At 47.6% G+C, this 16,110-nt stretch overlaps 1 protein-coding gene and 1 pseudogene across 1 annotated transcript; both read right to left on the minus strand.

The window, feature by feature from the left end:
- Positions 1-1,328: 1,328 nt before the first annotated feature.
- Positions 1,329-6,670, minus strand: LOC144598649 (V-set domain-containing T-cell activation inhibitor 1-like). Its single transcript, XM_078408858.1, has 4 exons — positions 6,646-6,670; positions 5,400-5,738; positions 3,348-3,611; positions 1,329-1,503 (listed from the first exon to the last, which is right to left on the minus strand). The coding sequence occupies exons 1-4, from the start codon at positions 6,668-6,670 to the stop codon at positions 1,451-1,453; spliced, it is 681 nt and encodes a 226-aa protein (XP_078264984.1). The 3' UTR covers positions 1,329-1,450.
- Positions 6,671-6,820: 150 nt separating this feature from the next.
- On the minus strand, positions 6,821-9,377 carry LOC144598650 (uncharacterized; annotated as a pseudogene).
- Between the last annotated feature and the right edge of the window lie 6,733 nt (positions 9,378-16,110).

The raw sequence follows: 16,110 nt of genomic DNA on the forward strand, positions 1-16,110 counted from the left end.
AGCGAGTGAGAGCCTACTACTGCCAGCGCATGGCGTAGAGTATAGAGCTCGGAGCATGGATGGAGAGTGAGGCACGGAGCTGTGGCAGAGAGAGCGAGAGTCTACTGCTGACAGCGCATGGTGTAGAGTGTAGAGCTCGGAGCATGGATGGAGAGTGAGGCACGGAGCTGTGGCAGAGAGAGCGAGAGTCTACTGCTGACAGCGCATGGTGTAGAGTGTAGAGCTCAGAGCATGGATGGAGAGTGAGGCACGGAGCTGTGGGAGAGAGAGCGAGAGTCTACTGCTGACAGTGCATGGTGTAGAGTGTAGAGCTCGGAGCATGGATGGAGAGTGAGGCACGTCGGTATAAGTAGGGTCCAGGGACCTTAGACCATGGATGGCCCAGAAACTGAGAGACCTCAGATTGGAACTGGAAGCCACGTGGAACAACTGAGCAATGAAGGCAAGTGCTGAGGAATCACACGTGGCTATAACTCACAGAGGGGGAGCAGTGAGAGAGAGTGTGGCTAAACTTTAAACAATAACATTTAGCTCAGTTTTGAGATACAGCACGGAAACACGCCCTTCGGCCCACTAAGTCGGCGCTGACCAGTGATCCTCGTACACTAACACTATCGTATACGCTAGGGACAATTTACAATTCTACCATAGCCAATTAGTCTACAAACACGTACGTCTTTGGAGTGTGGGAGGAAATTGGAGCTCCCAGAGAAAACCCACACAGGGCACGGGGAGAACGTACAAACTCCGTACAGCCAGCATCCATAATCAGGATCGAACCTGAGTCTCTGACGTTGTAAGGCAGCAACTCTACCGTTGTGCCATCGTGCCACCCACTTATTTATTAAATTTGGCGGTCAGGCCCTTAAACATCTTACAGGACGATGATCCACAATAGACACCAACAGCACAAAGACACCTCATAGCACCTTTTGGATTACAAATAAGCACTGTTGTATCTCAATCCCATCACAAAGCAGAGAACACCTTCAAAGTAGACATACATGGCAGCTGAGAATCTTGAGTAGTTGCATGAATGCACAGAAAGATATCCACGACTGTCCACATTTGATTATTCTTTGCCCTGCAGTGCTTTTTTTTGTAGACAAAATGGTTAAGCTATACGTTCCTTATTGTTGGTGTCGAGAAGCTGACACCGACTCCTGTTTAAGGACCTGATCCTGAAAGCTATTTCTCAGCACCCCTGGTCAACCGACCAAGATCTTCAGACTGATTGTGGTCGGGAGTGGGGGGGAGAGAAAGCAGGAAGAGAGGAGTGGGCCAGATAAAGCCTGGCAAGTGATGGGTGGATACAGGTAAGAGGTGGATACAGGTAAGATATGGGTTTGATTGGCAGACAGGTGAGCAAAGGCCGGAGATGAAAATTCGAAAATTCACTAGTTTCCTTGTGTGACAAAAACACGTTATTTGGAGCAATGCATCTTTTGATTTATAATTCTGAAGATTTTGTTCCATCATCCACACGGAGTAAGTGTTTTCCATCTGAAAATCAAGGGAAAGAAAATCAACATTGTCCCTGCTAATGCTGTCCAGACATGGGTTTGCACTGTAAACAATAATCATAACATTACAGTAAACCCTCTTTATAACAGACCATGGGGGGAGAATGGTATCTGTTATTACCAATCGCCTGCTATAACTGAGTAAGGGATTACTCAGGAAACATGAGGCAGGAAACATGTTCCCAATGTTGGGGGAGTCCAGAACCAGGGGCCACAGTTTAAGAATAAGGGGTAGGCCATTTAGAACAGAGATGAGGGAAAACTTTTTTAGTCAGAGAGTTGTGAATCTGTGGAATTCTCTGCCTCAGAGGGCAGTGGAGGCCAATTCTCTGAATACATTCAAGAGAGAGCTAGATAGAGCTCTTAAGGATAGCGGAGTCAGGGGGTATGGGGAGAAAGCAGGAACGGGGTACTGATTGAGAATCATCAGCCATGATCACATTGAATGGCGGTGCTGGCTCGAAGGGCCGAATGGCCTACTCCTGCACCTATTGTCTATTGTCTATCATTGTATAAGTGCTGGAGTAACTCAGCGGGTCAGGCAGCATCTCTGGACAACATGAACAGGTGATGCTTCGGGTCAGGACCCTTCTTCAGACTCTTGGTCGGGAACTGGGTCTGGAATGCAGGTGGGTGCTGGCGGCCGGGAGAGAGGCGAGGGTGGGCAGGGTCAATGGTCGCGGCCAGCGGGCAGCCGGAGTGCAGGTAAAGGTCGGGGGATGGCGTGACTTTTCACTGTACCTCAGTACACATAATAATAAACCTAAACTAAACCTATTCTAAAACTGCAGCTGCACTGAATTTTGAACTGTGCACATTATCTGTGATCCAACCAACCACATAATCGTCTTATCTGAGAATTCCAATCTATGGAGGCTGCATTACTTAATACGGCAATCCAGAAAATAGTCATCAATCATTCCACACTGCCAACAATTTCAAAGTTTCTCATGACTCACAATCAGAAACATTATGCCAAACTGAGTTAATCCATCCGTGCAGTATAAGTTTTACTTTACCATACTTGAGAGACACTGCGCTGAAACAGGTCCTTCGGCCCATCGGGACCGCACTGACCAGCCATCACCCCGTACGCTAGCACTATCCTACACACTGCACATGGCGGAGTATTCAGCTAGCCACACGGCGGGAGGATCCCGGCAAGCCTCGGCAGATCCCACCAGCAGGCCCAGCTGGATTGCTGTGGATCAAGGACCAGCTCCACGGACCAGAACTCGCCTGCAAGGCCCGGCTCACCCTCCCAGGGTGGAGTGGGTTGGACAGAGGGGCAGTAAGCAGACTGGCTGCAGGAGGCAGTGCCCTGCCTTGACGGGGGAGTGGGCCGCTGGAAGCCCTGCAACAGCCTGGGGCTCGGCTGGACCGGGCATCGCTCCAAGAGGCCGAGCACGGGGACCGGGCACCGTCTAGAGTAGTGGAGGACATCATGGTTACACACGGCCAGGCCGACCCTGCAATGCCACCAGGACAACAGGCCTTCATGGTCAGGTCAAGAACCCTGCACTTACAATTGCCACTCTAAAATAGCACCAAAACATGGGGTCACAGAGAGAACGTACAAATTGCGAACAGACAGACCTGTAGTCAGGATGAAACCCGGGTCTCTGGCACTGTGAGGCAGCAACTCTACACGTGACAATAATAATCCTAAACCTAAATCTTGTGGGTTGCTGAATCTATATCCTGGAATAGTTCACCAATAAACTTGTCAATGACTGATGGATCCCAGATTATGAATGAAAATATCTCTGCTGAGCTTATTTAAGTTAACTTTCACTTGATTAATAACCTCAGAGATAAAATTACCTGTGAATCCCACTCGAGTCTGTTTTGTCATCCACTGATGCCACATGGAGCAGACGTACTGATTCTGTTCCTTGAATCCATTCACATTGTGGGTCACGTTGAAATGGCCATTGCTTTCTCTCTTCATGATTATTTCACTGTTCTTGTTTAAATCGGTCCCGGATTTGTCCTTCCACTCCACCGTTGGGGCAGGATACCACCCTGACGACTGGCAAGAGAGCATGTTCATTTCAGGGTCCCAGTTAACTTCGATACCACCAGCAGCTGCCAAGAAAAGGAATATAAATTGCAACCATTAATGTCGGCATGGTGACGCAGCGGTAGAGTTGCTGCCTTACAGTGCCACAGACTCGGGTTCGATTCCGACTACAGGTGCTGCCTGTATGGAGTTTGTCCCTTTTCCCTGTGACCGCGTGGTTTTCTCCAGGTGCTCCAATGTCCTCTCACAATCCAAAGACTTGCAGGACAATTGAGAATTTTTACCGATGTCAATTAACCTACTGACCTAGGATAGACACAAAATGCTGGAGTAACTCAGACAGCAGAAGGAATGGGTGGCGTTTCGAGTCGAGACCTTTCTTCAGACCTCTATGTCTTTTGTGTGGGAAGCTGGAGTCACCGGAGAATACCCACGTGGTCACGGAAAGACCATACAAACTCCACACAGACTGTACCCGTAGTCAGGATCGAACTCTGGTCTCTGGTGCAATAAGACAGCAACTCTACCGCTGTGCCACCGTGCCGCCATTAATAGTTGTATAATTAGAAACCCCTGTTCTCTGCAATATTGATGCCATGGACATTCTCAGATACATTTCCTGACAGAGGCATGACGTTTATTTGAACTGGTGAAACTTCACAAATGAATTCTGATGAAGGCAGATGACACCAGAATTATCAGCATCTAACTTCCTGTAAAAAAAAAGCTGTGTTAAGAATCAAAAAGAATCCCAAATTCTCAACAATGAAATAAATAAACCCAGGTACATTTGACCTTCATTGTAAACAGAACAAGATAGAAGACAAGGAAGTTTCCAGTAGTGGGTGAGTCTAGGACCTGAGGGCACAGCATCAGAATAAAACAATGTTCCTTTAGAAAGGAGAGATTTCTTCCAACCCAAGGGCATGAATCTGTGGAATTCATTGTCACAGACGGCTGTGGAGTCCAAGTCATTGTTTTTTTTAAAATGGAGATTGACGGGTTCTTGATTAGTGCGGGAGTCAGGGATATGGGGAGAAGGCAGAAGACCCGATGTGCCGAATGGCCTAATTCTGCTCCTATCACCGGGTGGCATCACGACGGCAGCCTCGACTGCAGTCTGTCTGTCTTTTTCATCTTTTTTTTGTTATTTTTGGTGTGTTTAGAAAGTTTGTGTTAATGTTCTCTGGTTATATGTGGGGGGTGGGGAGACAATCTGAGGAAACTTTTTATCAATCTCTTGCCTTGCCGGAGATGCGATTGTTTTCCGGATCGTATCTCCGGTCGCTCTGCGGCCTAACATCGTGGAGCTGGAGGCCTTGCTCGGGACTGACTATGAACCCCACTGCGGGGTGTGGGCTTACATCGGAGCCGATTCCTTGCCTGGGATCAACGCTCCAACCGCGGCCTGCGGACTTTAACGTCGAGGAGCTCGCAGTCTCGGGTTGAGACCCACGTCGGGATGCTCCAAAGCCGCACGAGGTTTGATAGCCCCGACCCGGGGTCTTATCGCCCAACGTGGGGAGCTGAGATCCCCCCCAATGCGGGAGCTTGATCGCCCTGACGAGAATGGCCCACCGCCGGCTAAGGGGGTCAAGATCGTCCTGTCAACGCAAGTTTAGAGGCCCCCGACCGCTGGAGGACAAAGAAGGGAGAGATTGAACTTTCTTTCGCCTTCCTTCACAGTGAGGAATGTGGAGGAGTCACTGTGGTGGATGTTCATGTTAAAATGTATTTTGTGTGTTTTGTTGCTTTTTATTGGTATGACTGTATCCCAAATTAAATTCCTCGAATGATTCAAAACATACTTGGCTAATAAAGTATGATTATGATTATCACTTATGAAGACATACCCCAAACAGATAGCTGGACAATTCCAAATCCATATCCATTGTCAGTGCTAATACTGACAATGTACTTTCCCTCATCCCAGATTTGAACATTCTTCAATGTAAGGAGTGCTTTTCCTTCTTTAAATGAGAGTGCGTCAACGTTAATTCTCCCCGAGTAGTTGGCATGTTGTTTGCTGACATCGCTTTTATCTTCCTTGTACTCGTACAAGCTTCCGGCAACTTGTTCCTTGTCCCACCTCACCCTTGGTGCACATGGATGGTTGCACTCGAACGTACACGTGAAGGTGACATCCATGCCGATCTCTGTATCTGTGGCTGGTTCACAAGTGGTGAATGCATCTGAACAAAAGACAGAAAGGGGTTTATTATTGTCACGTTCACTTGAGTTGAGTTGAGTTTATTGTCACATACACCGAGGCACGGTGAAAAGCTTTTTGTTGGGTGCTAACCAGTCAGCAGACAGACAATACATGATTACAATCACACCGTCCAGTGTATAGATACATGATAAAGGGAACAATGTGCACAACATTTAGTACAAGACAAAGCCCAAAGATAATCTGATGGTCTCAAATGAGGTGGATGGTAGTTCACGATTGCTCTCTAGTTATTGGTGGGATGGTTCAGTTGCCTAATAACAGCTGGGAAGAAACAGTCGCTGAATCTGGTGGTGTGCGTTTTTACACTTCTGTACCTATTGCCTGATGGGAGAAGAGGCAGTGGCCAGGGTGCAACTTGTCTTAATTATGCTGCTGGTCCTGCCGTGGCAGCACGAGGTGTAAATAGAGTCAAAGGAATGGAGGTCCCAACCCGAAGCATCACCCATTCCTTCTCTCCAGAGATGCTGCCAGTCCCACTGAGTTATTCCAGCATTTTGTATCTATCAAAGGAATGGAGGTTGGTTTGTGTGATGGTCTGGGCAGCCTGTGTCCACAACTCCCTGCAATTTATTGCGGTCTTGGATGGAGCTGATCCTAAACCAGGCTGTGATGCATTCCGATAACTCCATGGCGCATCTGTAGAAGTTGGTGATAGTTATTGGGGACATGCACAGAGATACAGTGAAAAGCTTTGTTGATCATGCAGTCCAATCAAATCAGATACTGTACATGTGTGCAAGATACAACTTCTGGATGCACTGGGACGCATCCTCAGTGATGTGACCCGGGGTCATCGGGTGTTTCGGGTCTCACAACATCAGACACCCTCGCCCATGCGACCCAGCCGGGGTTGATCAGGCCCCGACTTGCATCCCAGCAGCAAACGCCCATGGATCAGGCCTCGTAATCCAAAGCCATCTAGTGGCTTTCTCCACTTGCGGATTGAATGGCCCTCTTCTTTGCCAGCCCCGTAATGCCCAATTGGTTGAGGGCTTTGCAGAGTGAGCATCCTGCAAAGCTTCTACAGCCCACCTCTATGGGTTAATAGCATGTCTTCCAGCCTTCCCCAAGGGACTTTGGGCAGCTGCTGAGATGTTCTAATGATCCCCTTCCAGTGCAAAGTGGGCAGGAAGGTGTCACACTCTTTCCCCAGATGTGGAGGTTTGCTGGGCTTGGTAGGGCATCGTAGACAGCTTGGACAAGGAACCGGACGTGCTGGAAATCTGCCTGCATGATGTTTGACCAGGTAATCCTGCGCTGCGGTATGCTCTCCCACCTTGTCCACGCTCTCTGCTGCCTGAGCCCCACCGTCCTGCTCACACGCTCTTCCTCCACACCTGCTCGGACCTCTTCCTGGATGAGATGGTGTCTCTCCTTACCCTGGGCCTTGCCAACCCGGGTCTTAGGGAAGTATCCCAAGCCTGCTCTGCCAGTTGCTATGACCCCCACCAATGCCTTTTGCCTTAGGCGTGACTCTGCCACCTCCACTGCTTTCTCTGCCCTCCATTTCCTCCCTGTTCTCACCTCGATGCCAGCCGATGACACCTTCTGGTCCCTAGAGTCCCTGTACTGTAGGGCTTCTCTTGTCCGTGCCACCATAAGCTCTTCAGTGAGGCCACTGAATGGGAGCTGCAAGATGTTACTGGTCCCGTACAGTGCTGCACTGTTGAGGCTGCGGGGAAGGCCAAGCCACTTGCGGAGAAAGCCACCGATTTTTCCTTCGAGGGACTCAACTGTGGTCAATGGAACAGCGTAAACCAGGAGAAGCCACAGGACACAGGGCAGGATGGAATGCTGATAGATCCAGGCCTTGAATCTGCCAGGCAGGCTTGACTTGTCGACTTTGGTGAGCCAGGCTTCAAGGTCTTCGATGGACTTTTGAATGGCAGCAATCTTTCAGAGTTGCGTCAAAAAGCTTCCCCAAGCTCGTGACAGGTTTCTCAGTAATGGAGGGAATGGCAGTTCCGGATAATAAGAAGTGGAATTTGTCAGTCACCTTCCCCTTCTTCAGCACCATGGACCTTGACTTGGTTGGCTTGAAACTCATCCTTGCCCAGGTGATCAGTTTCTCAAGACCCTGTAGGATCCACCTACTCCCCGGGACTGATGTGGTGGTGATAGGCCGTCCATAAAAGCTCTTATTGGGGGCTGTCATACACCAGACTTGGTTAGGGGGCCTCTGCATTCCACCTCGGCTGACTTGGCCACCATGTTCATGGCAAGAGCAAAAAGAATAACAGAAATGGTGCAGCCCGTTATTATTCCTTTCTCAAGCTCATGCCAGTCTGATGTTTCTGACCCAGAAGTCACCCTCAGCCTAAAATTATGGTAATAATCCAGGATCAGGACCTTGATCTTACTGGGAACTTGGTGGCGATGTAGTGCAAGCTCAACCAGTCTGTGCGGCATGGACCCATAGGCATTGGCCAGGTCCAACCACAGAACAACTAGGTCGCCTCTGTTTTCATGGGCTTCTCTGATGAGCTGCGTGACTACTGCAGTGTGCATCAAGCAGCCGGGAACACCAGGAATCCCACCCTCCTGCACTGAGGGGTCGATGTAGCTGTCTTTGAGGAGAAACTCAGTTAATCTTCGGGAGACAATGCTGAAAAACACCTTCCTTTCCACGCTCAGCAGCGAGATTGACCGAAACTGATTGTTCTTTGAGTTTTCCTCTTTCGTGATCCAAACTCCCTCAGCATACCTCCAATGATCAGCAACTCTCCCCCTTCGCCATACCACCTTCAAGATCTTCCATAGGTGTGGAAGGAGCTCTGCGCAGCGCTTGTACACTATGTATGGTACCACTATGTATGGTACACCACCAGAGGCTGACTGTGCCGCCTTGATGACCATCTCAACCTCCTTCAGACTCGGCTCCCTCAGATTGAACTCTTGTTGGGGGGGCTGGGCTGATGAGAGCTTTGTTGGGGTCAAGCCCCTGTTCCCTCATCGGATCGCTCAGGGTGTCATGGAGGAAGCGATTGACTTCATCTGTTGAGCACATGAGGCGGCTACTGCGCTTGTCCCCAAGTAATCGCCTGGTGAAGCCAAAGGGATAGGCAATGAATGCAGCTCGCTTCCTGGCTCTCTCTCTGCCTCTTCTCCTGTGCCACTCTGCTCTGCAGAGGGTCATAAGCCTTTTCCTTAGGATGTTTCGTAGGTCGGCCAAGGCTTGCTCGTCCTCTTCTGTAGATGTCTTGTACGAGTTTTTGAGGGTTCGAAGCTCCTGCCGCAGTTGATGTATTTTGGTGGCCCTGCGGTTCGTGGTGTTGGTGGTGGGCTTGGTGTTACCTTTCTCACCATGGTCAAATCTTTCAGAGGCATAACTGACAATGATGGCAGTCATTGTTTGGAGTCGACGATCTGCATCTCCTTTGGCTGTGGCGTGAATGATGTTGGTCAAGTCTTTGTCAAACTGCAGCCATTCGTTCCGGTTGCTGGCTGGGGGCCACTTAATCCGTTGCTGTGGAACTACACTACAAGGGTTGGGAGACTCTGGTGTGTGGAGGGACTGGGCTCTGTGGGGTGAGTCCTGGCCGGGCTCCTCCTGCATCTCACCAGGTTCAGGGCCTGTGCGCTGCACCTCTTTCTCCATCTCCGAGCATTTCATTTTATTGCGTGGGTCAATAACCTTTGGTCCATCCTATTGGAGATCTCATCCTCCCTCCCTCTCGGGATCTCCTGGGGGTAGGTTTCATAAGGCCTTTCCGTAGCTTATTGGGTTTCTTTCTCACGAAAGACACAGACTGGGGTTCTAACCCACCCTGTCCCGGGTGCCGTCTTTCCCTGCCATCAAATGTCTCTCCAGTAGTCACCAAACTATTCTTGGTTGTCACCCAGTCTATTCCTAGGTGCCACTGGCTGAGCCAGACTTCAATGTGCAAGATACATCTTCTGGATGCACTGGGACACATCCTCAGTGATGTGATCAAGCCAAAATCAAGTACAATAGATAAAGCAAAGAAAAGTATACAGAGTGCAGAATATAGTTCTCAGCATTGTAGCTCAACAGTTCCATAGACAAAGGAGTTGAGGAGTCTGAGGGTGGGGAATCTGTGGAATTTATTACCACAGACAGGAGTGGAGACCGTCTTTGTTTGAAGCAGAGATTGATAGATCCTTGACTAGGAAGCGTGTCAGATATGCCATTTCTTGCGGCCTTGGTAGGTAATTATATGTTACTGCTGGTTTATTATTGTCACGTGTACTGAGATACAGTAAAAAATATCACTTTTTGTGCTATCCAATAGACAATAGACAATAGACAATAGGTGCAGGAGTAGGCCATTCAGCCCTTCGAGCCAGCACCGCCATTCAATGCGATCATGGCTGATCACTCTCAATCAGTACCCCGTTCCTGCCTTCTCCCCATACCCCCTAACTCCGCTATCCTTAAGAGCTCTATCCAGCTCTCTCTTGAAAGCATCCAACGAACTGGCCTCCACTGCCCTCTGAGGCAGAGAATTCCACACCTTCACCACCCTCTGACTGAAAAAGTTCTTCCTCATCTCCGTTCTAAATGGCCTACCCCTTATTCTTAAACTGTGGCCCCTTGTTCTGGACTCCCCCAACATTGGGAACATGTTATCTGCCTCTAATGTGTCCAATCCCCTAATTATCTTATATGTTTCAATAAGATCCCCCCTCATCCTTCTAAATTCCAGTGTATACAAGCCCAATCGCTCCAGCCTTTCAACATACGACAGTCCCGCCATTCCGGGAATTAACAGATCATACCATACACCAGTACAACAGGTTGTGCTAAAGAGAAATGAAAATTACAGAGTATAGGAAGGAACTTCAGATGCTGGTTTACACCAAAGATAGACATAAAATGCTGGAGTAACTCAGTGGGACAGGCAGCATCTCTGGAGAGAAGGAATGGGTGAAGTTATAGATCGGGACCCTTCTTCAGTGCCAGGAGAGAGAGAACCAGAGATGTGGAAGGGTAAGATGTGAAAACAAGAAATCAAAAGAGAAGTAGTCAAGGAAAATGTAGATCACTGTTAGCTGCAGGGAACATGACAACAATGTATACAACCAGTAAAATGTAATTAGGAGGAAACTAATCGAACTAGGATGAGGGGGGGATGGAGAGAGGAGAAAAGCAAGGATCACTTGAAGTTAGAGAAGTCAATATTCATACACCTGGGATATAAACTGCCCAAGCAAAATGTGAGGTGCTGGGCCTCGCACTGAAGCTAACCTCTACACTACGGTTTGCTCCCCAAGCAGTCCGCAATGGCCGCGCGTACACAACCTCCGCAGGTGTCAGCCCGATGGCACTTTGTGGGGTCACCCTCATCTCAAACAGAGCCAACGGGAGTACCTTTATCCAATTCAGTCCAGTCTCCTCAATCAGCTTTGGTAGTTTAGTCTTCAGGGTCCCATTTGCCCTTTCAACTATGCCGGCAGCTTGTGGATGGTGGACACAATGGAATTGGTGTCTAATGCGAAAATGTTGGCAGACCTCTTCATTTATTTTTGCTATAAAATGGGGACCATTGTCGGAGCTGATAGTTGTAGGCAATCCAAACCGGGGAATAATTTCCCTCAGAATGATTCTCACCGTAGTTTCAGCTGTAGCATTTACAGTTGGCAGAGCTTCCATCCATCGGCTAAATATATCTACAATCACCTACTATTGCCTACCAATACTATCTACCATACAGATAATAATCTGCCTTCCTGTTCTTGCCACCAAAGTGGATAACCTCACATTTATCCACATTATGCTGCATCTGCCATGCATCTGTCCACTCACCCAACCTACCCAAGACACCCTGCAGCCTCATAGCATCCGCCTCACAGCGCACACTGCCACCCAGCTTTGTGTCATCCCCAATATAATCAAACAAACAATAAATTAATAACCATAATACTAGATAACCACCATAGACCAAAACACTGTTCCTATTGCAACCAAAGACACAGTCCAGAGAACATATTTGCTGCAGTTACGGTTGTGTAGTGTTCAAGAGCCTGATGGTTGCTGGAACGAAGCTGTTCTTGAACCTGGAGGTCACAGTTTACAGACTCCTGTACATTCTTCCTGATGATAGGAGTGAAAAGAGAGCGTGGCCAGGGTGGTGTGGGTCTTTCATGAAGAAACAAGGAACTGCAGATGCTGGTTTACAAAAAGGGATACAAAGTGCGAGAGTAAATCAGTGGGTCAAGCAGCATCTCTGTAGAAAAGGAATCGGTGATGTTTCGGGTCCGAAGGGTCACGACCTGAAACGTCAAATATTCCTGTTCTCCAGAGACGCTGTCTGACCCGCTGAGTTACTCCTGCATTCTGTGTCCAACTTTGGTGTAAACCAACATCTAAAGTTCCTTCCAACACAGCATGTATATGTATGCCGACTTACTCCAGTACCTAAGGTCTCTGATGATGCAGGCTGCCTTCATGAGACACCACCTACTGTAGATCCCTTGGATGGTAGGGAGGATGAAGCACTTGGACTACTGCAGGTGGTGACCGGGCAGTGTCCACCACTCTCTGTAATCTCCTTCGTTCCTGGGCGGTCGAGTTGCCGAAACAGGCGTTGATGCAACCAGTTGGTGTGTTCTCTACCGTACAGAGGTTCCAGAGTATTCATCGGCGTCCCAAATCTCCTCAATCTTTTCAGGAAATGGGCTGATGAGCTTCCTTTGTGATTGCATCAATGTGCTGGGCCCAGGACAGATCTTCATAGATATGCTCGACCAGGAACTTGTTGACTCTTACCAGCGTTGTCCCATCTGTGAGAAACGTTGTGTGGATCATCGGCTCACCCCATCTCAAGTCAACCATCTGCGCACTGGTCTTGCTGATGCTGTGACCAAGATTGTTGGTCCATTCTGGCAACAACTGATTGAATGGTCCAATGAATAAGACCCCCAGTTCTTCTTACCGGCTTTGTCCAGCCTCTGCAGCATCACCAAATCCCTCCACCCTCCTCTAGGGTTCCTGGTCTTCAGGGTGAGCAGGAGATGAGCCTTGAATGAGGCTCCCCCTGCAGGCGGGTTCCCGGTTCCACAGCGGGTGAGCCAGGCCTGTGGCCCTCTGGGAGTTCTTCCCCAGGGCCTTACCATTTACTCTGCAAGTCCTGCCATGTTTTGTCAATTTCTTCCCGAGCTTCTCACAATATCCAAGGACGCACTTGATCAGATCACTGGGATTTATCTACCTACTGCAGTCTAAGCATATCAAGTGAAGTTCAGCATGTCCCCAACGACTCTCACAAACTTCTACATTGAAAGCAAGCATGCAGGTGCAGCAGGCAGTGAAGAAATCGAATGGTATGTTGGCATTCATAGCAAGAGGATTTGAGTTTAGGAGCAGGGAGGTTCTGCTGCAGTTGTACAGGGCCTTGGTGAGACCGCACCTGGAGTATTGTGTGCAGTTTTGGTCTCCTAACCTGAGGAAAGACGTTCTTGCATTAGAGGGAGTACAGAGAAGGTTCACCAGATTAATCCCTGGGATGGCGGGACTTGCATATGAGGAAAGACTGGATAGACTGGGCTTGTACTCGCTGGAATTTAGAAGACTGAGGGGGGATCTTATAGAAACATATAAAATTCTTAAGGGGTTGGAGAGGCTAGATGCGGGAAGATTGTTCCCGATGTTGGGGGAGTCCAGAACCAGGGGTCACAGCTTAAGGATAAGGGGGAAGTCTTTTAGGACCGAGATGAGAAAACATTTCTTCACACAGAGAGTGGTGAGTCTGTGGAATTCTCTGCCACAGAAGGTAGTTGAGGCCAGTTCATTGGCTATATTTAAGAGGGAGTTAGATGTGCCCCTTTTTGCTAAAGGGATCAGGGGGTATGGAGAGAAGGCAGGTACAGGCTACTGAGCTGGATGATCAGCCATGATCATATTGAATGGCGGTGCAGGCTCGAAGGGCCGAATGGCCTACTCCTGCACCTATTTTCTATGTTTCTATGTTTCTATCACATTGAAACTTACCGAATAATGAAAGGCATAGATAGAGTGAATGTGGAAAGGATTGTTGACCCTATTATCTCTATAGGGTATCAAATGACGTGTCGAACAAGACTCTAAACCGAAGTTCAGTCTGAAGAAGGGTCTCGACCCGAAACGTCACACATTCCTTCTCTCCAGAGATGCTGCCTGACCTGCTGAGTTACTCCAGCATTTTGTGATACCTTTAGTGTAGCTTAGTACACCTTAATCTTTATTAACACTCGAGTAACTTTAAACACGCATGCAAACAATTGACTTCTAATAACTTCTCATTTACTTTACTATTTCAACGTATCACTTCTTAAACTAGTCAGATATTGCCCCTATGAATGAATTGGCCAGATTCATTCTATTAGTAGGGGGTTTGTCTTCTCTGAGCTTTGAACTCCTTCTTGCGATGGCTGTTCACGGATTGTCGCTGCCGATGTCTCGGAACGCCCTTCTTTTATACTAATTTTCCTACAATCTGCTAAAGGAAGCCTTTGTTCTAACCCAAGGCTCTCACAATTCTAAAGTCAATCATTTCGAGTTGTCGCTCATCCAAGTGCTGAATCAACAAAACGCATCTTCGTTCCTTATCAGGCTAGGGAGTTCTTAATTATGTTGCCTGTTCATATTTTTATTCTCATCATACAGTTCCTTTGCAAAATGGCCGTTCCCAGACACCTTATCTTCTCAAAGCCATGAAGTTACTTGCAGGTCTGTTCTCACCAGATGTCCATCACGTGACCATTTTCACAGTGTTTCTTTGTTCTCCTGTTCCCAGGGTTTCGCTCTGTCTGTCTCTAACTACTAGCATCCTCCCAAAGCCTGTCGGGACACTTGACATCCAGGGCCGTCTTAACGCATGGGCCTGATGGGCACTTGCCCGGGGGCCCACGAGCATAGGGGCCCCATGCTGATCTGTGTATGTTAAGTGACTTGCAATAAATAAATACTACTTTAAAAATGTAGTTTCAATAAGTGCTTTTTTCGCAACATTTTCGGTCACTAAGTGCTTCTCACAGCGATCTGTAAGTGCTTTTCGCAACAATGTAGCACCCTAAGTCCATCGCTAAGTGCTTTTCGGTAAGTGCTTTTCGCCGGCACGACAGGGGGGGCTGGTAGGGAAAGGGGGGTGGGGGAGAGTAACGGGGCCCCAGTACACTGCTTTGCCCGGGGGCCCATAATGCTGTAAAAACGTCCCTGTTGACATCCAGTCCCAGGCTATAGGATGTTTCCACTGGTGGGAGAGTCTAGGACCAGAGGTTATAGCCTCAGAATTAATGGGGGCTCTTTTAGAAAGAGGATGTAGAAGTGAGCAGGAACTTCTTTAGACAGATGGATTTAATCTGTGGAACTCATTGCCACAGAGGGCTGTGGAGGTCAAGTCAGTAGATATTTTTAAGGCAGAGATAGACAAATTCTTGATTAGAACAGTTGTCAAGGGTTATGGGGAAAAGGCAGGAAAATGGGATTAGGAGGCAGAGATCAGCCATGATTGGATGGCAGTGGAGCCGATGGGCCGACTGGCCCAATTCTACTCCTATAACTTGTGAACTTTACCTGCATTATATTGTCGATACCATTAGTTTAGAATTAATAAATTACATTAACATTAACTGTAAACTTCAGTTTAGAAATTGATATGAATGTTATTCCAATGGATTGATGTTAAAACAGTTTGTGCATATATATCACTACCAACCAAGTTAATGATTTTGGATATGGGTTGAAAGGGCTTTCTGCTTTGGTTCGGTTTCTCGTTATCTTGCTGATTTGAAGAGTGTCCCGGACCTGAACATTCTCCCTTTTCTCTGTGTTTACAAAGACAAAAATATACATATTTTAAATAATTTAAACATTTTAAACAATTAATTCCCAGTCAATATTTAGGCAGGCAATGCCATCACTAATTGCCCATACTTCAGTTCAGCAATTGATACAGCTGTACGTCTTGTAAGTTGGTAGGTCTCAAAAGAAAGGTACCCGAGAATGCATTTGTGTGACCTTCCAACAACTACGTCTTAAGGTGCAAACTTTCAAATCTTCAAAACATTACGGTGTTATGATTCAATCAGCAAACTTGTAACAACCCGAACTCTTGCTCTCAGGATTATTGGTGCAGTGGTACCCAGCACTAGTGATCACACACGGCAAAATGGTGCCTTATAGAATGACAAAGTCATGTACGAGAAGCATTAAAATGAGGATTGACTAAAATAAAAATTTGAAGAAATGTGTAAATGACCCAGATTTGTTTTTGAACCATTTTAATGCTTCCACTAATAAATGTTGTTATTTTATCTTTAAATATTACTCAAGGCATAACATTTAAGCATACTACTGGAACCTTTCTGTATTTAAAAAAAAACCATGTAAC

Source organism: Rhinoraja longicauda, chromosome 12 (assembly GCF_053455715.1).
Source record: "Rhinoraja longicauda isolate Sanriku21f chromosome 12, sRhiLon1.1, whole genome shotgun sequence".
Classification (NCBI taxonomy): Eukaryota; Metazoa; Chordata; class Chondrichthyes; order Rajiformes; family Arhynchobatidae; genus Rhinoraja; species Rhinoraja longicauda.

Bases quoted from the DNA above. Each gene is read 5' to 3' on its own strand.
- LOC144598649 (XM_078408858.1), bottom strand. From the start codon at position 6,670: ATGGGCGTTTGCTGCTGGGATGCAA. The intron at 5,739-6,645 runs GTCGGGGCCTGA...TCTTTTGTTCAG, and splicing joins CGTTTGCTGCTGGGATGCAA to ATGCATTCACCACTTGTGAA. The intron at 1,504-3,347 runs GTAATTTTATCT...CTTGATTTTCAG, and splicing joins GACTCGAGTGGGATTCACAG to ATGGAAAACACTTACTCCGT.